The sequence below is a fragment of the Mesoplodon mirus genome, assembly GCF_964341445.2.
Source record: "Mesoplodon mirus genome assembly, chromosome: 12".
Classification (NCBI taxonomy): domain Eukaryota; kingdom Metazoa; phylum Chordata; class Mammalia; order Artiodactyla; family Ziphiidae; genus Mesoplodon; species Mesoplodon mirus.
Genome location: NC_138988.1, coordinates 3,146,465 through 3,170,933, shown reverse-complemented (window position 1 = coordinate 3,170,933; position 24,469 = coordinate 3,146,465). Strand labels below are relative to the sequence as shown.

General features: G+C 54.9%; 1 protein-coding gene across 3 annotated transcripts in view; it reads right to left on the bottom strand.

Annotated features, from left to right (window-relative positions):
- The window catches only part of FBLN2 (fibulin 2), a 76,177-nt gene that overhangs the window by 9,052 nt on the left and 42,656 nt on the right, over window positions 1–24,469 (bottom strand). For 2 of the 3 annotated variants that reach the window (XM_082637367.1, XM_082637368.1), the window contains exons 3-10: window positions 14,992–15,103; window positions 13,477–13,606; window positions 10,821–11,001; window positions 8,583–8,792; window positions 7,901–8,014; window positions 7,303–7,404; window positions 5,235–5,375; window positions 1,115–1,249 (exon numbers count right to left, since the gene is read on the bottom strand). In XM_082637367.1, coding sequence (XP_082493493.1) covers window positions 1,115–1,249; window positions 5,235–5,375; window positions 7,303–7,404; window positions 7,901–8,014; window positions 8,583–8,792; window positions 10,821–11,001; window positions 13,477–13,606; window positions 14,992–15,103 — 1,125 coding nt within the window. The remainder of the gene's footprint in view (window positions 1–1,114; window positions 1,250–5,234; window positions 5,376–7,302; window positions 7,405–7,900; window positions 8,015–8,582; window positions 8,793–10,820; window positions 11,002–13,476; window positions 13,607–14,991; window positions 15,104–24,469) is intronic. The other variant, XM_082637369.1, reaches the window with a different exon arrangement.

The following is a 24,469-nucleotide window of genomic DNA, read 5'->3' as shown; positions in this document are numbered from 1 at the left end:
CCCTCCAAGGACCCCTGGGAGGCTGAGAACACAGCCCCTGCACAGCCACTCTGGTCTAAGAAGGAGGCCCTGGGATGAGAGGGGCGGGGTGCTGGGGCGTCCAGGGAGATGGCCCCCCTCCCCACGTGTCAGGGTTCTCTAAAGGGGGGCTCACCCTGGATCTGTGTGAGCCCTGTGGGCACGCGTGGGTGTGCACAGCTGAGCGCCGAGGGGCCCGGGCTCATCTCCTGCCAGCTCATCCCACCCCTGCTCCGCGCCCAGCTCAGGGCCCGGCATGGAGTGCCTTCAGCACCTGCCTGAGCTCCCGCCGACCTCAGAGCCGCTTCCCACCGCCATTTTCCAGGCTTGCAACAATGGAGCACTGCTCTGGGTCCCACCTCCTGGGTGACTTTCTTCTATACGTTTTCAGTTAAAATAAAACGCTTCCCGTCACGGGTGAAACGAACTCCCAACTGCTCGCCGACCTGGGCCTGCCAACCCGCAGCCTCCTTCCGCCGGCAGCGTGCTCCCCCCACCCCAGACGCCCTTTCTGATCTTTGTGCCAAGACCCCTCCCCTCCCTAAGGGCGTGGCACCTGCTGTTCCCTCTGCCTGGAACACCCTTCCCAGGGGCCTCTCATCCTGCAGGTCTCTGCCACAAGGGGCCGGCCTCTTTGGACCCCACCTAAAGCAACACCCAGCCCGTGCCTGTGGGCCCGCCGGCCCCTCCACCAGGAGGCCAGAGACAAGAACACGCCCCCACCGGTACCCCAGCCACCCAGAACCCTGCCAGGCCCACAAACGACGCTGGGGAAGCATCTGCTGAAACGGTTCAATGGAACCTCTCTCTCTTCCGAGGCGGCTAGAATTTTCTGCTAAAAAGGACAGAAGTGACCCTTCTGTGGAAACTGAGGCATAGGAAGGGGAATAACTGACCCAGACACACTTAACTCGGGCCCCCCCGCCCCGCCTCTGCCCCTAAACCATCATCTGTGGGGTCTTCCCACAGGCAGGAAACCCTAGGGCTGGGAGCTTGCCAGAAGGGAGAAGGCTCTGGGTGGGAGGTGGGCTGCGGGCGGATCAGAAGGCGGGGTGGGGGTGGGAGGCGGGCGGGGCCTCCAGCCAGCTAGCCTCACCTGTGCACTCGCCATCCTTGAGCATGTAGCCGGACTCACAGGTGAGAGCCTTGTAGCAGCGGAAGGAGCCCACCGTGTTCATGCAGTGCTCGCCCCGGCTGCACGTGTGCAGGTCCGTCACGCACTCGTTGATGTCTGCGGGGAGGGTGAGGCCGTCAGAGGCTGGGGGGCGGGGCGCTCCCGGTACGGCGCCAGCCAGCCAGCCAGCCCTGCCCTCAACATGCTCACTTCCCAGAGAGCAGCACGGTCTGTGCAACCACCCATTCAACAAAGATTTATGGAGCACGTGCCATGGCCCCAGGGGTACATGGTGAACAAGACAGACAGAAAGTCTGCCATGGCGCGGGACACTCAGGGCGGGAGGACCAGCAGACAGACAAACCTAAGAGGGAGGGGGGTCCTGAGTCTTGTGGAAGAGACTGAAGGAGACCAGGAGTGGGAGGTGCAGGGGGCGGAGGCACGAAGGATCCTCAGGGCAGAGGACACTTGAGCAAAGCATTTGAGGAGGTGCCAGAATGAGCCGAGCACATATCCTAGGCAGAGGGGACAGGCTGCCAGGCAGGTTCAGGCTCTGGCCCAGAGGGGTGTGACTGGGGGGGAGAGGAGGGTGTTAGGAGATGTGGGGGAGGTGGGGGCCATCGAGGGCTCCAGCAGAGGAGGGAAGTGGGCTGACTTATTGGTAACAGGGTCTCCTGGCTGAGTGCAAATACTCCAGGGGTGAGGGTATGTTAGACTAGTAGGTGATGGGGCTTAGGCTGCCACCCACGGAGGCGAGGAGAAGCAGTCGGGTTCTGGACGTGCTGTGAAGGTCAAACCGACAGGATCTATGATGGAGGCGACGAAGGAGAGAGAAAAAGAGGAGCCCATTGGTCTTGGCAAAGCTTTCTGGATGAGCAGCTCTGCAGATGGGGGCCCAGCACCTGGGCTGGGGCCAGCTGGGAGGAACAGGCTCACAGGGGAAGGCTGGGAGCCCCTGACGTCACACTGGGCTTGAGGATCAAGAGGCAGCCAGAGGCCTGCCTCAGAGCTCATGGAAGGGGTCTGAGGGGAGACATTGACTTGCAAGTGGTCACTGCTGAGGTCACCCGGGGGTCAAGTACTGAAGCCTGGGATGCACAGGTGGGGAGAGGAGAAGCCAGCAAAGGAGGGAAAGAAGTAGCATCAGGGAGGGCGGAGGAGACCCAGAGAGGTGGCCAAGTCAGACGTCCCTGCAGGTGGGCAGAGGACACCCCATGTCTCCGCCACGCTCCGCCTGGCAGGGGAGGTACAGCAGTCATGCGGATTCGTTCATTCACTGGACACACCTTAACGAGCACCTATTCTGTGCTAAGCCCAGGTGGCCTAGCGGTGTGTCACAGCCTCTGCCCCCAGGGAACTGCCAGTCGGCAGGCAGGGAGAGAGGACAGGTCCGGTGGAGACGCTGGGGAGGAAAGCTGCACAGTCCTGGGCTCAGGCCAGAGCACTGCCCGCTCTGGGTCCTGCACTGTCAGAGCTACTCTCAGGGACACTAATGTCTGAGCTGAACCTACCAGGATGACAAGGACCCGGTGGAGAGGAGGGGTACAGGGCTGTGGGGCAAGAGACTGTCCCAAACTCACAGGTGAACCAACTGGTGTACAGGCCCAGCCAAGGCTGGTTGGGTGGGGAAGAGGAGGAAGAAAAGGGAGAGTTCTGGCCCGTGGTTTCCAAGGAAGGGTTGGCTGGGCCAGACAGAGACTTCTGATTTATAAGCTGCATTGACAGAGAGAGACACATTCTCAGGAGCCCAGAAACGTCATGGCCAGAAGCTCCCCCTAGCCTGGGAGGAATCATGGTGAGAGACGACAGCAGACACCACTGATTATGTGGCTCACTTAGGGATCGGGCGGCTTACACGAACTGCCCTCGATCCCCCAGAGATACTGCTTCACAGATAAGGAACTAGGTCTCACAGAGGGGACGTGACAAGTCTCCCAGCCTGCACGGGACAACAGCAAGAACAGAACCCAGAGCGCCCAGCCCTTTCCCCACTGCTGCAGAGTGGGCCCCAGAGATGGGGCTCCCATCATCTCAAAGCCAAGCCCACCTGGAACACTGTTCCCAGGGCCCAAGATGTTCCTCAAAGGACAGGGCACAAAAGGCCAACAGCAAAGCACAGGGGATTCCCCACAGAGGTCACCTGTCTGTTAGAAGTCCTGTGGACTTGGCACCGCCCAATACTGTCCCACTTCAGCTTACATACCTCCAGTGATGGGGAGCTCACTACCTCTGCAGGCTGCCTCAGTATAACACATTTGTTGAATCACAATTACGGCATCAAACACTAGCAGGTTCTTTACATGGACTCATGTAACCGCCACAGTGACCCTCTGAGGTAGACATTAGTCCTCTTTTCACAGGTGAGGAAACTGAGGTTCAGAGAGATCAAATGACTGGTCTCAGGTCCTACAACTAGAAAGCGGCAGAGCGAGGATCTGAACCCAGGCAGTCTGGCTGCAGAGGCCACTCTCTTAACCCGGGTACCCGTCTCCCATCTCACCAGCCAGGGTTAACAGAACATGCCTAGAGCTCACAAACGCACCGCGGAAGACTCGCCTGTGGATGAGCAAGTGACGGAAAGAAGGAGAGCTCACAGGTGAGATGAACACATAAGCGGAACACAAGGACCAAGAGGGGACGGGGGTCCATGCCGGATGATGAGGAGGGAAAGGCTGAGAGAATGACCATAACCTTTGCTGAATGGAAGGCACCTCTGCTCTTTCATCCCAGAACCCATTTTCCAGCTGCCCGGCGACCCCTTTTAGGACAAGGTCTTCTCTCCAGGGAACCCTGCACACCCGCGTCCTGGGAGGGTGCTCACAGGGTGGACCTCCTTTTCCCAGACACACACAGACACGACCCGGACGGGAGGAGCTGCCCCGCCACTGACAAGCAGGCTCCAGAGGGCGCATGTTGGGCCGGCGGCTGGAGGCCAGGGGCACACATGTCTGCAGCGGCCACTCCGCTGCCCGGCGGCGGAGGGTGAGGAAGAGGACATGTCCAGGTTGGGCATGGTCCCCAAGCACAAGGACGACACACGGGGGTCTGGGCACGTGCAGTGCAGCTCCCACCTCCACACGTTTGTTGCAGCCGTTCCTTCCTCCCTCACGCCCCTCCCAACTCCCAAATCCCCATCGTCCTTGGAGACACGTGCACACGCCACCTCCTCCAGGGAGTGTGTCCAGACGCTGCCAGCTGGAATGGCCTCTCCCTTGGCCTCTCCTTGCGTCCCTGCCACAGCATTTCCCAGTCTGCCCCGAGCCCCCGCTATCCTGGGTCTATCTCTGTTCAGGTCCATGATGTTTCCTCCATGAAAACATCAGACCCCCAGCCATGGGAGAACAGCAAGTCCTTGCTGCCCACAGAGCAGGCCTGGAGCCCCAGCCCTGGCCCACAAGGGCACCGAGAGGCAGGAGGGCAGGTGCATTACTGAGCACCAGCCCATCCATGCACAGGCCGAGACCTGGGTACCAGCCCTTTCCAGGCCTCCGAGCCCCAAGGTTAGAGGTGAGGAGACAGGCTCAGAGAGGTGAGCACTACTGCTCAGGGTCACACAGCAAATGGACGCCTAGCTGGGGTATTTGCCTCTGAAGGGGCTCTGGCCGCATCTAAGGACAACCTCAGCAGCTGAGGTCACATGCGCACTGTGCCCCGGGCTCTGGCTACGCGATACACATGTCACAAAATCTCCAAACGGGGAGCAGTGCCCTCAGTGCTCCCTTTATACAGATGATAAAACGGAGGCTTGGGAGGAAGTTCAAGCCCACAGAGATACTAAGGGGTCCTGATTCGAACCCAGGCCTCCCTATCCTGCTGCCCACATGTCTCAATGACCTCATTTCAATGACCAGCCAGGTCACACCTCAGACAAAGTTCTGACTCAGGCACGTCCCTGGGGAAAGCAGCTTCCCGGTGGCGTCGGTGGAGAAGCAGGACAGGAACCAGGACACGAGGGGCATGACATGGAGCATGGGGTGGGGGGCCGTGCTGAGAGCTCACATGCAAAGGGCAGGCCCTTTAGCATGTGGCTGCGGTGTGGCGGGCTTGGCGTGGAGCACAGCAGGGAGCCGTGACGGTGGCGGCAAGCGGGGCTCTGGCTTACCCACGCACTTCCTGTGCGCGTTGAGGATAAAGCCCTCGGCACAGAGCACTGTGTGGTTGACACAGTAGAAGGATCCCAGGGTGTTCACACAGAACTGTCGCCAGCTACAATCGTGAGTGCCCAGCAGGCACTCGTCTTGGTCTAGTGACGGCCGCGGGAGGAAAAACAGAAGGGCCATTAGAGAAGCGTGGCCTCCAGTGACATGGAGCCTCCAGTGACAGATGGGGAAACTGACACCCAGACGGGCAGGGACCTGCCCAGGACCTCCCAGCCCATCAAGGGTCCCTCTGGGCTTTGGGCCCAAGTCCGAGTTTGTCCAACTGAAAGATGTCAGAGCAGGAGCCCTAGCAGAGACAGGTGGTGAAGTGAAGCTCAGAGAGGGTAGACAGCCTGTCTGGGGTCACACAGTGGACGGGACCAGAGGCCATCTCCCACCCATGCTCTGGAGACCCTCCACATCCACAGGCAGCCACGGGAGCCACACAATGGCAGGAGTTGCAAACCTAAGTGCTTAGGGGGCCAGGCTGGAGGCATAAACAGGAGAAGGGCCAAGGGGGCTCTAGGGCACTGCGGAGCCTGTGCTCTGTCCAAAGGGAGACCAAGGCTGTGGGGTCCTTGTGGACAGATGTTACAAAGTTTCAAGAAAAACCTGAAATTTGGACATTTAAAAAAAATTCTTGAGCTGTCACTGTTGGTAACTTCTTTATTTTAAACAGATGATAAAACATCACCTGCTTAAATATCATCTGCACGACTCCCCTGCGGGGCAGGCTACACCCACAGAACGGCCTCTGCATCCTCTGGCCTGGACCCCACAGCCTCTACCACTGGGGGCGCTGCAGAGAGAAAGGGAGGCCTGGAGGGATAGGGACACAGGCCCATGGCCTGAAGGAGTCCCAACCCAGAAGAGACAGTCCTCATGTCTTCAGGGCCCTGGGAGATGAGGAGCAAAGCCAGATCTGCCCCCACCATCTGAGAGAAAGGCCTGTCAGTCACCACCATGCTGTGTGCTCTGGGCAAGTGTCCTGTCCCCTCTGGGCATGAGGGTGGTTTTCACCCACACCAGAACAGTCCTGGGCAATCGGCTAGAGGTGGGTTTCGGCTTCTGACAGGGATGTGGGTCTCTTACCAGGCAGACTTAACCCTGTTACCCATGGACCCAAACTAGGTTCATGTCTCCTGAACTTGAACCTGAACTAAAGCATCTCCTAGACCATCTGCACGCTGTCTGCCTGCCCTGCCTCCACACACGAGGAGGTACTCAAGGTGTCATTCACTGTGGGAACCACCCCAGCAGGTGTCGGATCCGATGCCCCCCAATTCACAGGGGGAGGTCCCAGCCCGCAGAGACCCCATCGGGACAAGACCCAGACTGAGCGGGTTCGTAAGTAAGGGAGGTCCGTGCTTTTAAACCCTCTTCGGCCCTTCTGTGAAGGCAGAGTCACCAACATCCACCGTCCCTCCTTGATTTCAGAACTGAGAATGTGCCCTCCGGCTGGGGCTGCCTCTCCCCAGCCTTGTTCCCCACGGAGGCCAGCGGCGCGATGTCCTGCCGCAGGACAATAGGGCAGGCACTGCCCTCTGTCGGCTCCACCCGTGGCTGGAACGGGGGCAAGGCGGTCACACACCAAGTCAGGCCACTCAGATGGGGTGACCCTCGAGGACAGAGCTAATCAAAGAGTGTGACCCAGGGAGTCTCGGGCCTCCCCCACTCCAAGACCTACTAGGTCAGACCCCTGGGGCCATGTGGACTTCTCAGGATCCTGTGGTCCCAGGTCCCCAGGTGACCCTGTGGCACACTGAAGTTTGCGGAGGCCTGCTCCAGGGAGTGGCGGGGCCGCGGCCAGCCCGTGTGCCCACCTGGGCTGCATGCACACCTGGCACGTGATGTGGGCGGACGTGGCTGTTTCAGCTGCTCAGTTTGCAGCTCGTCGTCATGGCAGCCACACCTGCTCCCCGCTCACCAGCACAGCAAGGTTTGGCCCTGAAACACCTCCCCCGCTCCGGGCCCAATCAGGTGTGCGGGGCCCACTCAGGTGTGCGGGGCCCACGGCGGGGGGGGACTCACCTTCACAAGACACGCCGTCCGCCATGATGGCATAGCCGGGGAAGCAGGAGCACATGGCGGTGTCCCCGACCACTCTGCACACCTGTTTGCAGGGCCCGTTGTCTGCGAGGAAACCGCAGGGAGGTCAGAGACCACGCGGCTCCGGCCTACAGGGCACACCACTCCTGCCCCTTTCACGAGGTCACCCCTTCAACCCGCTCACACGCCGGCTGGTGTCTGGGACCTCCCCCAACACACCCCTCCCTCAAGTAACAGGGATGCGGGTGAGGAGGAGGCAGGAGGACGGAGGGGAGGAGAGGAAGGGCGCAGAGAACGCCCCGCACGTATCTGAACGCAGGCTCCGTGATGCCTGGGCGCGCAAGGATTGTACTCTCTCAGTTTTACAGAAAGCGAGGCTGAAAGCGGCTGATGGGCCATCCTGGGGTCACCCACGCCTGCCCCAGGCTGCACCCCCCATTCTCACCTCTCTCAGCTCCTCACCCAACCTCCGATGGCGAGGCCAACCGACCCCCCGAGCCGGAGCAGCAGCACGCCCTGGTGGGGCCACCCCGCACACGCCCAGCCCCGAGGGCTCCCCGCCTGCCCACGGCCAGCTTACCTTTGCAGGTGTTGGGCTGCGGCACGGGCAGCGCGATGGTGTTGGGGGCCACCTGGGAGGATTCGGGCCTCAGCGCGGACTCCTCGGCGGCCTCCGGCTTGCGGCGGTCACCGTCTGTCACGGACAGAGCAGACAGGACGGGGGTCTCGCGTCTTCAGGCAGCCTCGGGCCCTAACAGGCGCCATGCCGGGCTCTCGAGGTCGGGGGGCAGCTCATTTTACCCACCCCCATCCACCCCACGGGAGAGGAAACTCAGGCCAGATCCGTCTCACAGCTAATTGGGGCAGGGAGGGTGGAAGAGGACCAGTCTGTGGACTCAAATGAATCTACCCCTGGAAGCTGGCAGGGAGAGAGTCCTCCCAGACCAGGTGCCGGAGCCTGACCACCGCGGGCCCGGTACTGGGGATGCAGCTGGGTAGGCAGGGGCCTCCGTGGCCCAGGTCCTGGCCCTGCACTTGAATCCACGGTGGGCTGCTGGGGCTGTCCTGCAGATGGAGCCCCAGGAGGGAGCCCGTCTGCCTGGTCTCACAAACCCATCGCTGGGGACCCTCGGCGCTGGCGGGTTCCACAGTGTGGGGTGGCGGGAGGCGAAGTCCCCCACGATCCCCACCCGAGGAACACCACGCTCTGCGGGCAAGATCAGCCCTGCCCCAGCTCCTGCCCCGACCGTCCGGGCCCTCACCTGGGCGGCAGGTACGGCCATCGTCCTGCAGCGAGAAGCCAGGAAAGCAGGCACAGTGGTAGGAGCCCACGGTGTTGATGCACAGGTGTTGGCACAGCTCCCCCGGGAGGAGCAGGCACTCATCCTGGTCGTCACCGGGCAGGCTGTTGGGCAGCTCAGTCTCCGTGCCCAGTGACAGGGCCTCCCGGCTCGTCAACTCCGCCTCTGAAACTGGGGCAGGGGTCCATGCTCATGATGAGACCCAGGCTGGCGCCAGCCTGAATGAAGGGGTGGGTGGATGGGTGGATGGATGAAGGATAAACGGGTGGATGGATGGGTAAGTGAATGGGTGGGTAGATGGAAGGAAGAATGGATGGATGGATGGATGGATGGATGGATGGATGGATGATGGATGGATGGATGGATGGATGGAGGGGTGGGTGGATGGATGGGTGGGTGGGTGGATGGATGGATGGATGGATGGGTGGATGGATGGATGGATGATGGATGGATGGATGGATGGATGGAGGGGTGGGTGGATGGATGGGTGGATGGGTAAGTGGATGGGTGGGTAGATGGAAGGAAGAATAGATGGATGGATAGATGGATGGATGGATGGATGGAGGGGTGGACGGATGGGTGGATGGATGGGTGAGTGGATGGGTGGGTAGATGGAAGGAAGAATAGATGGATGGATGGATGGATGGAGGGGTGGATGGATGGAAGGGTGGGTGGATGGGTGGGTGGATGGATGGATGGGTAAGTGGATGGGTGGGTAGATGGAAGGAAGAATGGATGGATGGATGGATGGATGGATGGAGGGGTGGGTGGATGGGGGGGTGGGTGGATGGATGGATGGATGATGGATGGATGGATGGATGGATGGAGGGGTGGGTGGATGGATGGGTGGATGGGTAAGTGGATGGGTGGGTAGATGGATGGATGGATGGATGGATGGATGGATGGATGGAGGGGTGGGTGGATGGAGGGGTGGGTGGATGGATGGATGGATGGAGGGGTGAGTGGATGGATGGAGGGGTGAGTGGATGGATGGATGGAGGGGTGAGTGGATGGATGGATGGATGGAGGGGTGGGTGGGTGGATGGATGGATGGATGGATGGATGGATGGATGGATGGATGGATGGAAGGGTGGGTGGATGGGTGGGTGGATGGATGGGTAAGTGGATGGGTGGGTAGATGGAAGGAAGAATAGATGGATGGATGGATGGATGGATGGATGGATGGAGGGGTGGACGGATGGATGGAGGGGTGAGTGGATGGATGGATGGATGGAGGGGTGGGTGGATGGATGGATGGATGGATGGATGGAGGGGTGAGTGGATGGGTGGATGGATGGGTGGATGGGTGGATGGGTGGATGGGTGGATGGATGGATGGATGATGGATGGATGGATGGATGGATGGATGGATGGAGGGGTGGGTGGATGGATGGGAGGATGGATGGAGGGGTGGACGGATGGGTGGATGGATGGCTAAGTGGATGGGTGGGTAGATGGAAGGAAGAATGGATGGATGGATGGATGGATGGATGAATGGATGGATGGATGGATGAATGGATGGGTGGATGGATGGAGGGGTGGACGGATGGGTGGATGGATGCGTAAGTGGATGGGTGGGCAGATGGAAGGAAGAATGGATGGATGGATGGATGGATGGAGGGGTGGGTGGATGGATGGTGAATGGATGGAGGTGGATAGAGAGGTGGGTGGACGGAGGGGTGGATAGAGGGACGTGCATGGGTGGATGGATGGATGGGACGGAGGGTTGGGGGGGTGGATGGAGGGGTGGGTGTGGGTGGTGGATGGAGGGGTGGACGGATGTGTGAATAGATGGATGAGAGGATGGGGGAATGAGTGGTGCAGTGATGGACCAGAGGATGGGAGGGTGATAGGTGAAATGGATAGGTGGATGGGGAGGAAGAAGTATGGATGTGTAGGTGAACAAAGAAACAGGAGGGAGGGTGGGTGGAGAGTGGAGGGAGATGGGTGGCACTAGCTGGGCAGAGCGGATGATAAGTAGAAAACTGAATGAGATCAGCATCTCAAAAATAACAGGAGTCCATCATCGGAGGCCACAGAAGAACTCTGTCCAGAGCAGAACTTGTGCCTTGAACCACAGACGAAGGTGACCAACGTCCCCACAGAAGGCCAGAGGACACCCAGCCTCGCCTAGAAGCCCCAGCAGCTCTCCCCCATCGCCCAGCTAGCCCATATGCCTGGCCTGGGGAGCAGCACCCACCTCTCCGTGGTACAGCCTCAGGCTCCGGAGGCCGGCGGACCTCAGGCACGATGAGGGGGTCTTCGCCCTCACAGCAGGAGAGCATGACGTGGTTGCAGGGGTAGCCGAGGTTGGGGTTGGACTCACACAACTGGCTCTCGGCCCGCACGCGGAGCCCCAGGCCACAGCAGTCACAGCATTGCTGGAGAGAGACGTGCCGTCACTGCCCAGCCCGGCCGCTCAGGGCCTTCCGCATGGCCTGTGAGCCTGTGGGACTCACTCTGGACCCCCAGGCTCTGGGGAGGGGCTGATAAATGGGAGCGAATTCACCCTCGTCTCCACATTGTGCCCGGGATGCACTCTCCGGGCGCAAAGGTGTCATCTGTCCCCATTTCCCATGTCTGGCTCAGCTAGTGCAAGTTTTTTGCAATCATTCATAAATGGCCTCTTATGAAAAGAACTACAAGTTAACCCACAGCCACACCAATTAACTGCTCCCATATTTACCAGCAGACTGCAAATCTATTCAGGCTACCTAAAAGGCAGCACTTCCCTTAAAGTTACAGATAAGAGATACTGGGTGAAGCTTTCAGGAGAGCTTTTAACTGGGGCTGACTCAACTTGAAAGTACATCTTTTTTGCTCTCCCCTTTCCTCCTTTTTGAAACAGATGTGATGGCTGGAGCTCTAGCAGCTATTCTGGGTCATGAGGTGACCTTAAAGATGGAAACTACAAGCTAAAGATGATCGAGCAGAAATATAGAAGCCTGGGTACTTGGCTGAAGATATTACATAGATTCACCCCTGTCCCAGAGTGCATGCCTCCAAAAATAAAGTCTTTGATTCGTTTAAACTACTGTGGTAGACTGATAACAATAACAGCCCCAGGTGTTCACTCTTCACCGTGTCCTCTGTCTTTGCAGTCTGATAGTACAGTTCCTCCTGTCGAAAGAGAGGGTGCATTTCCCAGCCTCTTGATTGTGCCTCATGACTTGCTTCAGCCAACAGGAGGAGACAGAAGTGATAGTGTGCCTCTTCTGAGCCCAGGCCTCAAAAGGCCTTGCACACATCTATTCCCCATGTTGGAACCCTGCTCAGCGACTACCTAAACAAGCCCAGGCTAGTCTGCTGGAGGTTGAGACCACATGGAACAGGGAAGTGTCATCCCAGCTACAGCCATCCTAGATCTAGTGCCAGCAGAACCATTAGCTAGTGGCAGCCAAGGTCAGCTGGGCATGGCCCAGGTCAGCACAACTACCCTGACTCATGACCTGAGCCGGTCATCAGCCACTAGGTTTGGGATGGTCTGTTACACAGCAGTAGCTCACTGATACTCCAGACTGCATCTCCCAATGGTGAATATATCCACTTAGTGAACATATCCATATACTTGGTAAACAGTTTGCATTACCTCTGATCCTCACAACCACCCCGAAAGACATGAACTATTATCCCCATTTTATAGATGGAGAAGCTGAGGATGAGGAAAAAGGACTGGTCCAGGGTCAAATATATAAACACAAATGGAATTCTAAACTCGCCGGTCACCAAGGTCCTTTCGCTAATATCAGTTGTTTTTAGGAAAAACTGACCCCAATGAGACAAAATTCGATGTCAAAATCCTCTGCCAAATGGTGCCCTCCTCCAGAGGCCCCTCAACCGTCATCCAGGCTTGTGGTTTCTTCAACTCTGTCCCTTTCTCTCCCCCAAACACAACATCCTTCTGTGATACTTCCTGAAACTGTTCCAAGTTTGCCCTCATCCTCTACAGCACAGACAGCCAGCTGTTAGCCCCCAAAGTCCGTTTTCCCTCCTTCCAGATGTGCAGTGGGCACACGACCTCTCCAGAATAAGGACTAAATTTCCCAGCCTTCCTTGCAGCTAGGCAGCCACCAGACTAAGTTCTAGCCAATGTGAGGTAAGTGGACGTACTGTCTGTCCTCTAGAGAGGGGCTTTCTTACACCCACATTCGCAGCAGCAATATTCACAGTAGCCAAGAGGAAGAATCAACCCACGTGCCCATTGATAGATGAGGGATAAACAAAATGTGGTCTCTCCATACACAGACTATTACTCAGCCTTACAAGGAATGCAGTTCTGCCACAAGCAACAACATGGATGAACCTGGGGGACATTACACTCGGTTGAAATGCCAGTTACAAAAAGACCAAAGAAAAAGAAAGCCCCGTGAGGGAAGGGATTTTTGTGTTATTCATTTCTGCATTCTTTTTTTTTTTTTTTTTTTTCTTTTTGCGATATGCGGGCCTCTCACTGTTGTGGCCTCTCCCGTTGCGGAGCACAGGCTCCGGACGCGCAGGCCCAGCGGCCATGGCTCACGGGCCCAGCCGCTCCGCGGCACATGGGATCCTCCCAGACCGGGGCACGAACCCGTATCCCCTGCATCGGCAGGCGGACTCTCAACCACTGCGCCACCAGGGAGGCCCCATTTCTGCATTCTTAATGCCTAAAACAGGGCCACCACAGACTGGTGTTCAAACAGTATTTCCCGAATGAATTGGTCCATATGGTAACTGGTGATGTTTTCTACGCAGATGCAGAGCTCCCCTGCCCCCAGGCGTGAGCATCCTCCCCTCAGAGGAGCCCCACAGGGCGGCCCACCCCCTCGGCCCTCAAGGACCTTCAGGATCAGGCCATAAACGCCCCAGGGCAGGCTTGCCTTATACAGGGAGACACCACAGGTGTCGTTGTCCTCATCCCCGCATGCCTCGCCCTCCTTGGCCCCCATGACACCGGCCATGCAGCTCTTCTCCTTCAAGTAGGACACACAGCAGTGCTTCTGGGCCGTCCTGCAACAGAGGTGCGCCTCAGCCCCACCAAGCGCCCCATCCTCCCAGGGACCCCGCCAGGAGGGACCGCAGGCCCCGTTTCACAGAGGAGGCTGCAGCTCAGGGAAGAGAAGCCCCCGCCACGGTCCACCGCAGGTGGGTCCCCTGCTGGCGCCAGGGCATCGGCAAGGCCAGCACATCCTCACCAAGTGACATGGGTTTTGTTCTCAGCTTAACTAAGACGACTCAGGCCTGGGTCCCACTGGGCTCTGTGTCCCTGACCAGATGAGGGAGGGGGTCAGTACTCCAAGCCCCCCGACAGGGCTGAGAAGGAAAGGGAGACCCCATCTCAGGAAGAGCTGGGCGGTCGGCCTGGGACCGCCAGGGTCCCTGGTCATGCCTCCAATAACTGTAGGGCTGCCCCGGGCAGAGACAGCTGATGGGCCAGCACACAAAACAGGGAGACGAAAAGGTGGGCTTCAGTCTCACTTGAGGAAGGGGTTCAGCCTCACTTGAGGAAGGGCGTGTCCCAGCAAGGGCCATCCGGTGATGGAACTGGCTGACTATGAAGTAGTGAGTGTCCCGTCACAAGACGGATACAAGCACACACTAGTTCAAGCCTCCTGAATGCTGCATGCTCTAACTCCTAGGCAGCCCAAACTGGTGGGATGACCAAAGGGAAAGGAAAGGGACAAGGCTAGAATTTAAATGTTTCTAACAGAGGCATTGTGGGCTGGACAATAGGAAACATGGAGTCTAATCCTGGCCAAGCCCCCAACGAGCTGTGTGGCTTTGGGTGAATCACATCACCTCTCTGAACCTTTCTTCCTTATCTGGAAAGAGGAGTAGGCTGGACAAGATGGCATCCCTGGAATAAAGAAGGGGTAAATGGCTGAGCAGGATGTCACCCGGGCCTGGCACAGGGAGGGCGTGGGTATAACTGCTTCCTTTGCTGAGAACACTTGTCAGAAGAAGCAGTCAGCGCACACAGCAGAGCACGGGGAGCGGCCAGCCTTCCTGAGACCCCAGGGTAGCAAAGTGGGGAAAGAAAGAGGGCTGACGGCCCCGGCTCAAGGCTGAGGTAGGAAATTCGAGTGGGCTGAGCACCGCCCAGCAGCAACACGGCACCTGGTAAGAGAAGCACCTGGCCGTCCCCAGGTGACAGCGGTCCCAACGTGTGCTCTTCCGACCGTGCTCACCAGGCCGGCGACAAGTCTGCACGGTTAGTTCACTCTTGGGGCCAGTCTCGGGCTCCCCACACCCGGAGAGAGCCCGGCCAGCCAGCCAGGCAGCCACATCCAGCCACCTGCGGGCACCTGGACGCAGGTGGAGTGGTGCTCACCTGGCAGTGCGGGGCCCGGGGTGGGGAGGAGGACACAGGGACGTGGAGCCGGCGCCCACCCTACCTGCACACATCGCTCTCAGCACCGCTCTCGGGGATGTCCAGGCACTCGTCGTTGTCAATGGCCCACTGCTGCCCGGCCGCACAGCACGTCTCTATCAGATCCTTCGTGGACACTGTGGGTGGTAACACAGGCAGAGTCACCAGCCGGAGGAGGTGCACAGTTCCCAGGTGTCTAGTCCCAGCGGGTGTAGTAGATGCTGCTAGTGTGCTGGGCCAGATCCCCATGCATTTCCGGACTGGGAGCTCACTCACCCACTGCCTGCGCCTGCTGCCACCAGCAGCTCACAAGCACAGCCTTCTCTGCAGAGCTGCCTGGGAGGGTAAGTCCACCCAGGGGGAGAGGGCTGGGAGGAGGATGGCCAATCACTGAGTAGTGGGGCTTCAAGGGCCAAGCCCGTCGCAGAGGGGACAGCCCTGTGCGGCCACTCCCACTCCAGAGCTCTCCGTGGGACCAGGAGCATCACCAGCTCCTTCCCCGCCCCCCTCCCTGGGCAGTTTCTCCCAATGAACCACGTGTACAAGAACCGCCAACTCAGGCTCTGCTTCCAAGGGACCAGATAAGACACCAAGACAGGACAAGACATAAGAAATAGCAACAGCATCGAGGAAAGCTCCTGGAGAGGAGGGCAGGAGTCCGGGGTTGGGAGAATGTCTTAAAACTCAAAGGCACAGACCATAGGCTAAAAAATGGATGAATTTTCCTACCTCAAAATTAAAATTCTCTGTATAACAAAGAACTCTGTGGGGAAATATAACAGACTGCTGACAGGTTAAGAGATGTTTTTGGAATGTTCTAAAACTGACAAAGAACTGCTACTGAGAAATACAGTAACCTCCTGAAAACTAACATGAAAAAAACCAACCCCAAAGTAAAATACCTATGAAACTGGAAAAATGAGAGTGATAAATGCCAGGCACAGGTGCGAACCCTCATGCCCTGGGGTGTGGGAGTGGTGACTGGAGCAGCCAGTCTGGAGGGAGACCCAGCACCTCTTACACAATTAAACACAGGCATCATCCAGGACCCGAGGGTTCTGCTCCTGGGTGTGTATTGCAGGGAAGTTGTTACCTGGACCCATAGGTAACCAGTACAGGGATGCTGACTTCAGTGTGATTTATGGAAGTGGGTTGGAGGGAGCCTGGATGTCCATCACTGGAGGAGTATGAATAGAACACGGGGACGTCCTCCACGGAGGACTCCACAGATGTCAGAAATGGCAGACAAGAAGTAAACACAACATCATGAACCTGGACACGTGTACACACAGCAACACAGAGCAGCAAAGGACAGAGCGCTGAGGGGAAACAGGAAATAACCACGTGAGATCCATTACATGAACTGAAAAGACTGCATGCAAAATTACAATACACATCTACATAAACACATAAAAGAAAAAAAAAAAAAGAAACCCACACAGATCGAAGAGAATGGTTGCCTAGGGTAGGTGGAGGGAGAAATGGCAATGGGGAAAGGGGATAAAAGGGAATAAATACATCAATGAAAAAAAAGAGGGCCTCCCTGGTGGCGCAGTGGTTGAGAGTCCGCCTGCTGATGCAGGGGACGTGGGTTCGTGCCCCGGTCCGGGAAGATCCCACATGCCGCAGAGCGGCTGGGCTCATGAGCCACGGCCGCTGAGCCTGCGCGTCCAGGCCTGTGCTCCGCAACGGGAGAGGCCACAACAGTGAGAGGCCCACGTACCAGAAAAAAAAAAAAAAAGAGAGAGAGAGAGTCTTGCTAAGATGATAAGGAACCAGGAAATAAGGAATGCAATTAATGCAGCCATTTGCCTCCGAGGTCTGAAAATAAACGACATTCAAAGATGAAGCCCATCTCGGACACCTACATATGTGCTGAGGAGCACGAGGGTGTCACAGAATAACTGTGAACCTGGGTCCACACCTTAGTACTACCATGTATAGCCATTTCTCCTCCCTAGAGACTCAGTGTCCTGCTCTGTTATGAGGACCTACAGGTGCACAGCTGCTGAAGCCTACAAGGATCTCTAAATGTCCTTGAGCAGTTCACATAAGCTGGCAGGGCTGAGGAAGAAATGCACCAAGAAATGTCAGCAGCCTGCAAGATTCTAGGAACAGAAAGAGCTCACTAAGAATCATCCTCTTCACTGGCTTAGTGGACGTTTCAAGTCATTGAGCTCTTCTGAGTTTCAATTTTCCTTCTGAAAACCGGGGAAATAAGCTTCAGTATCAACCTGAGGGCTGTTCTGAGGCACCAGGAAGAAAAAAATAAATTCTTGATAACCAGTGTCTACCTGAAACAAGTAGCAACATCACACCCAGTGGTGAAACATTAGACACACACCACACTGAAGTCAGAAATATGACGAAAGTACCTACTGATACTACTGTTTAACAGTGTCCTAGAGATGCTAGCAGATGCAACAAAGCAAGAAAAAAAGCAGCAGCAGGAGTATTAGAAAAGAAGAGACGACAGTCATCATTTGCAGATGTTACGAGTTCATCTTTCTAGAAAATCCAAAGGAATCAATATTAACACCATACTTAAATGAATACTAATTTATTATTATTATTATCATATGGTGGCCAAAAACAAAATCAACATACACAAATTAGTGGCTGTCCTATACACCAGCAACAATTAAATAGAAAAGGTAAGACAAAAAAAATCCCACTGAAAAAAGAAACCTGGAAATCAATCTATGTAAACACACTAAATCTACATGAAGAAAAAAAACTGTCTCATAGATATATAACAGTTTACTTTGTTAGAAATATATACCACGTGTCTAGATGGGAAGATTCAATACCGTAAAGATGTCAATTTTCCTTTATTTAACCTACAACTTAGGTGGGATCCCAGAGTCCCAAAATAATCTGTCATGAAATTTGTCAAGTTGATTCTAAAATTCATCCCAACTAGGAAATGTCTAAAAATACCTGAGAAATTTTCCAAAAAGAAAAGAAGAGAGCATACTTTAAAGTTTTAATAATTAAAAAGATAAGGAAATCAACGGAACAGAATAAAATTCAGAAGCAGGATGATGTGCATATGGGAATTTAGTATATGATAAAAGTGGCATTCACACTCAATGGGGAAAGGACTGACTATCTGATGTTGGGCTCTACCACACATCACACACAAAAATAAATTCCAAATCTATAAAGTCAATATTAGAAGAAAACCAAGGAAAATAATTTTAGGATAAAGAGAGACTTCTTCAGAAATAAAATCCACCAGAGAATGATGTTGTACTCTTGTCTCACACCATATACAAATATCAACTCAAAATGAATTACTGAAACCATACAACTCCTAGAAGAAATCATAGGGGGAAAGATCCTTAACGCTAGTCTTCACAACAAATTTTTGGTCATGACACCAAAAACACAAGCAATGAAAGCAAAAATCAACAGGTGGGACTACATCAAACTTAAAAGCTTCTATACAGCAAAAGAAACAATAAAATTAAACGACAATTTACGGAATGGGAGAAAATATTTTCAAACCATGTATCTGATAACGGGGTTGACATACAAAATATATAAGGAACTCATAAAACTCAATAGCAAAAAACAAACAAACAAACAAAATATATATATATATATTAAAAAATGGGCAAAGGACCAAAAGAGACTTTTTTCCAAAGACACAAATGGCCAATAGTTATGTGAAAAGGTGCTCAACATCACTAATCATCAGAGAAATGTAAATCAAAACCACAAAGAGATATCACCTCACACCTGTCAGAATGGCTACTATCAAAAAGACGAGAGATAGTAAGCATTGGTGAAGATGTAGAAAAAAGGGAACCCTTGTGCACTGTTGATGGGAATGTAAATTGGTGCAGCCACTATAGAAAACATTATGGAGCTCCTCAAAAAAATTAAAACTAGAACTATCATACGATCCAGCAATCCCACTTCTGGGTATTTATCTGAAGAAAATAAAAATACTATCTTAAAAAGATATCTGCATCCCCATGTTCATCAAATTATTCACAATAGCCAATAGCCAAGACATGGAAACAACCTAAGTATCCATCAATGGATGAACGGATAAGGAAAGTGTGGTGTGTACACACACACACACACACACACAATGGAATATTATTCAGCCATAAAAAGGAAGGAAATCTTGGCTTTTGCAACAACATGGATGGACCTTGAGGTCATTATGCTAAGTGAAATAACTCAGACAGAGAAAGACAAATTCTGTAATACCACTTATATGTGAAATCTAAAAAAGCCAACCAAACTCATAGAAACAGAGTAGAATGTCTGCCAAGAACTGGGGGAGAGCAGGTTGGAGGAATGGACAGATGTTGGTCAAAGGGCACACACTTCCAGTTACAAGACGAGTAAGTTCCGGGACCTAATGCACCGCACAGTGTTTATAGCTAACAACTTGAGAGTTCCAGTGAGAGTAGGTCTTAAATGCTCTCACCACAGACAAGAGAATATGGTAACTGTGTGGGGTGACAGCTGTGGGAACTAACTTTATTGTAATAATCATTTCACTACACGTGTGTATATCAAAGCATCACATTGTACATCTTAAACTTACACAATACTATAGGTCAATTACATCTCAATAAAGCTGGGGGAAAAAAAGAAATAAAATCCACAAGCAAAAAGGAAAACCTTAATACAACCGACTGGATAAAAGTCTAAAATGCCTGTATGGCAAAAGACAGCCCCAGTCTGATCACATCACTCCCTTTCCAGTCTCCACACAGCATTTATCACTATGTGATACCCTCGTGTTTATTTATGAGCTTACTTTTTCATTTGTCTGTTTCTTCCCCTACAATGTCAGAGTTGCGACTTGAGTCTCTGGGCCCCTGAGAGTGACGCCACCATTCCACGCTGAATCCTCTCTCATCACGCTCCGTGCACGTGGGGGTCTCACCTTGTTTGAACACCTGTGGTGGTGGGGATCTCGCTCCACCCAGGCAGCTTGTGCCTTTCCGCACAGCTCAGCTCAGAACATCCTTTCTTGTACTGGACTGAACTTTTTCTCCCTAAGCCTTCTCCAAGATTGCCTTACAGAGACTAGGAGATTCCGACAGAGCCCTGGGTCTCAGCTAGATGACACGAGATGGGTGCCCTATCAGGGGAACAGGAACGGCTGGAATGCACTGGTGTTCACCACCAGCCGGGCGTGAGGCCAGGCACTTTCACCCCCACCGGTATTATGGTGAGTACCTGTGCTACGCTCTCTCTAGATCAGGCGGGGAGTTAGAAGTCCCAAGCCTTAATTTCTCCTCTCCGGCCTCAGCTTCCTGGCTGTGCACGGGCAGCTTGACGCAGCCGATCCTGGAAGCCCTCTCTGAGAATCTAAGCGCCAACCTGAGGAGGCTCTACTTCCCTGTGGACTGAATGGGGCTCCCTTCCTGCCCCTCCCGAGCAGGTTTCAGCCTGCGCTTGGCAGCCTGCCCTCCATTCTCTCCTGGCCTTTCCCACCCTGGCTTCCCCTCTTTCCAGACAAAGGAACTCAGGGGTGTGACCCCTTATGCTGGGGAGGCCACCCACGTGGAGCGGGAGGGGGAATCAGCACAGGGGCCAAGCGCGGCGCTGCCCAGTACCGTCCAAGGCGTGCGAGAGGGGGCCGGGCAAAGCCCACGAGATGTGTACCCCTGCTGCTTGTCCAGAGGCCACCCCTAGGCCCCCTCCCTGACCACCCCCTCCGAGGCCCCAGCCTGTCTCTCCCTAACCCCTCAGAGTTTGAGCCCCAGGGCCTCTTCTCTCCGGCCACGCCCCAGCCTGGCTGACCTCACCTGAGCGCCCTCCTTCATGTCCGTCTCCTGCAAACACACAGCTGGCTAAGCGACCACCAGCGGGCATCCCCGGCAATCCCACGGCCAGAATCTGTTCAGCAGCCAATTTTCCCCGGACCATCTCTCCCTTGGTCTTCCCTGTGCCAACCTCAGGACCCTCCTGGGCCCGTTCCTTCCTCCTCACCTCCCTCCTCCCATCTGTCCCCCGCAGGGCCACCTCCAAAGTCACCCCCGTCACCACCTCGCCCCTCACTCTGCCACCATCTCTTGGGCCCGAGGGGTACCCTGCTCCCCTGTGTCCTCCTCTGGTCCATCTTCCAGATGGCGTCAGAACGACCATTCACAAGTATGAATCAGACTGTGTCTCTCCACGGCCTACAGCCCCCCAGAGTCCCCCCTTTCTTTACCAAGACCTACCTGGTAGGGCCCTGCGACCCCCCCCACCGCGTCTCCTTTCTCACTCACTCTCTCCACTTGAACCCCTCAGGCTCTTCCTACCCCAGGGCCTTTGCACGCGCTGTACTTTCTGCCTGGAATCCTCTGCCCTTTCCCTGAGCCCTGCCCGACCCCCACTCTCTACAGGGCTGTCCTTGTTTGGGACTCTCATCTCCTCAGGCAGGATCTCCCTGACTTTTGAATCTAAACTAACCTGCACCCCAACCCTCATTGCAGCACCCTACTTAGTTTTGCTCATAACGCCCTGGCCTTCGTCACCTCAGAGTCATCTTGGGGAACCCTGTGGTCCACGGACCCCACTGGAAGGCCACTGCCCTGCAGGATAAAGCACCCCTGCCTGGAGCGACAATCGGGGCCCTCATAGCACAGCCCAGACTCACGTCTCAGCTCTTATTCCACCAGCTAGCAGGCTTCTCTGTGCCACCGTATCTTTGCATATGCCGCGCCAAGCTGGGAACGTCCTTCCTCTACCCTGCCCAACTACCCAGCCTTAACAAGCCAGTCTGCACACCACTCCCTGCCTCTCCATCCTCTGTGGTCCCGCCAGCATCCACCTCCGTCCCGGGCAGAACAAACAGCCCCTCCTCCAGCCTCATTCACAGCAGCACTTGGTACATACACAACGTCACTGCCAGGGACATGCCAGCCGCAGACAGCAAAGGGAGAGGGTATCAGGGGCCAAGAACGGTCGCAGTCATTTCAGGGTCCCCAGTGCCCGGCACAGACCTAGTACTTGATAAAACCTGGGGCTGGGTGGAGCACCCCAGGCCCGTGGTGTACACCATCTCACGCAAAGCTCACACTGACAACGTGAAATCGGACAATTACCTTGATCTCCCAGATGTATAAATAGCGATCTAAGGGTTTAAGACACACAGCCATTGGCACAGACTTAGGAAAAGGAGGGAGAAGAACTTTACACTCACACACATCACCTCCACATAGCAGTTTCTACCGAGTCTCAGAAGTGAGACTGGGCGTGTCTGACCCATCACCGTGAGCGCTGGTGTTCAGCCAGGGCACTCCTCCCTGCCTGGGGGACGTAGCCAAGTCACTCATCCTCAAGCCTCTGTGCCCTTGCCGGTGAAATGGGCAAATCACCCCTCCCGCCCGCATTTCACAAAGTGGGGAGGGGAGAAGCCAGTGTCCGGCAAAGGACAGGAGCTCAGTAGGCAGTACCTCCCCACCCCTGGCACACAGAAGGCGTTTGGTGACTACTCTTCAGTTAATTAATGAATTCCAGAGGACCAGGCTGATAAAAGGATGGACGGGACGGTAATCCCTCCAGAAGAGGCAGGAGGGGCGCCCAGCAACCCCTCCCTGCTCTGCTCTGGGTTTTCATGGACTCCCCCATTTGTGTTCACTTTGCCTGCGCTCGGCCAGAGGGAGCATGGCCTTCCTTGCCTGCCGGTTAGGCACGAGCACCGTGGCCAGAGAGGTGAAGGCCACCTCCCACTGTGACAGCTGCAGTCTGGCTGGCAGGCTCTCACCAGCCTCGTGGGTGACCCGGGCCGGGATCAGCCTGGCTCCCAGATGCATCCCCACGGGCTGCCCCTCAGAGTCAGGACACCAGGCCCCGCCAGCCAGAGAGCACGACCTTGACTCTGGCAGGAGTCCCACCTCTGACACCCCTGAGAAGTGGAGGGAGGATAAATCCACTTTGGAAAATGATCTACCGTCATCCAGGAAAGCGGAGACAGGCAAACCCAATGACGTGGTGATTTCACCCCCAGGTCCACGCCCAGGAGAAACGGGCGCCCGTGGTCTCCACCTGGGGACCCACAAACAGTAGCTCCAAACTGGAGACAACCCGAGCGTCCAAGGACAGGAGAAGGTGGATACTAGGGCGTGACCAGGCTGTGCAAATGGGCGCGCGGTGACCACACGGTGAATCACGGGGACACGGCCTCAGGGCAGAAGCAGTCACAGAAGGACACTGCGCACTGCCTTTCATGTGAAGTTCAAACCCAGAGAAAAGCAAAACACCTGCTGAGGTGGTAAAACTGTAAAGAAAAGGAAGGAACTCGTGCTCACAGAAGCCAGGACAGTGGTAACCAGGGAGGAGGTCAGGGCAGCCATGGCTTCTGTCCCCAGGGCTGGTGCCTTGGTGGGTGTCCTTCTTTAACTGTTGAGACAGTCCCTTATGCTCTTCTATTCACAAATACTCCATGACAAAAATATTACTGGAAAATGTAGTATGATTAGAAAATTCTAAGACTGAAGAGGCAAACAGTCTTTTAAAAATGTGACCCAAAAAGTGATACAAGCCAGACACAAAAGGACAACTATTATATGATTCTACTTATATAAGGGCCCTAGAATAGGCCAATTCACAGAGACAGAAAGCAAAATAGAGGTTACCAGGGACAGGGATGGGGGAGGGGGAGTTAGCGTTTAAAGGGGACAGAGCTTCAGTTTTGGGAAGATGAGAAAGTTCTGGAGATGATGGTGGTGATGGCTGCACGACAGTGTGCATGTTCGTAACTCCACGGATTAGTACACTTAAAATGGCCAAATCTATGTTATGTGTATTTTACCACAATAAAGAGAAAATAATGCATTGCAGTGTAAAAACAAAAAAGTGACCCAGCATTTCCCCTTCTAGAAATCTAATGGCTGACAGACGTGCCACGGGCACAGGGCAGTGATTAAATGATTGGTGTTATATCCGCCCAATCTCATGCAAGTGTTAAAAAGAACGCGTTAGATCTTCACTCACTTCTGTGGAACAGTTTCCAAATATATCACAAAGAATGAAGAAGACAGGCTCAGTGCTGAACAGTATATATAATAAGTCACCATTGATCTTTTTTAAAGTAACACGTGGACACACATGGAGGATTTCTGGAAGGAGGTCCCAGAAACGGGTAGCAGCGGGTGTCTCAGGGAGGGACCAAGCCCTGGGGAGGGAGGGAGCAAGCTGACATCCACTGTTTACCTCTTTTGTGTCTTTTATGTGTTTTCCTTACCGTGGGCAGGTATTACCTATTCAAGAAACATGCTGTTATAAAAAGATCCTGAGATTCCAGGGAATCTAAGCTCCTTTGATCACAGGCAGTGGGTGCCCAGAACAATCCGACCTGGAGGTCATGACCCCTCTAGATAGTCCCCTCTCCCGGACATCAGAGCCTGAAAGAATGGTGGCTTCGGAAATGCTGTAAAAAAAGCTACACCTGCAGGGTGATGAGCGGCCACCTCCACCAGCACCCTGTTTGGACAGGATGTTTGCGGGGCCTGAGCAAACAGTCCAGGGACTGCTGCAGCTCT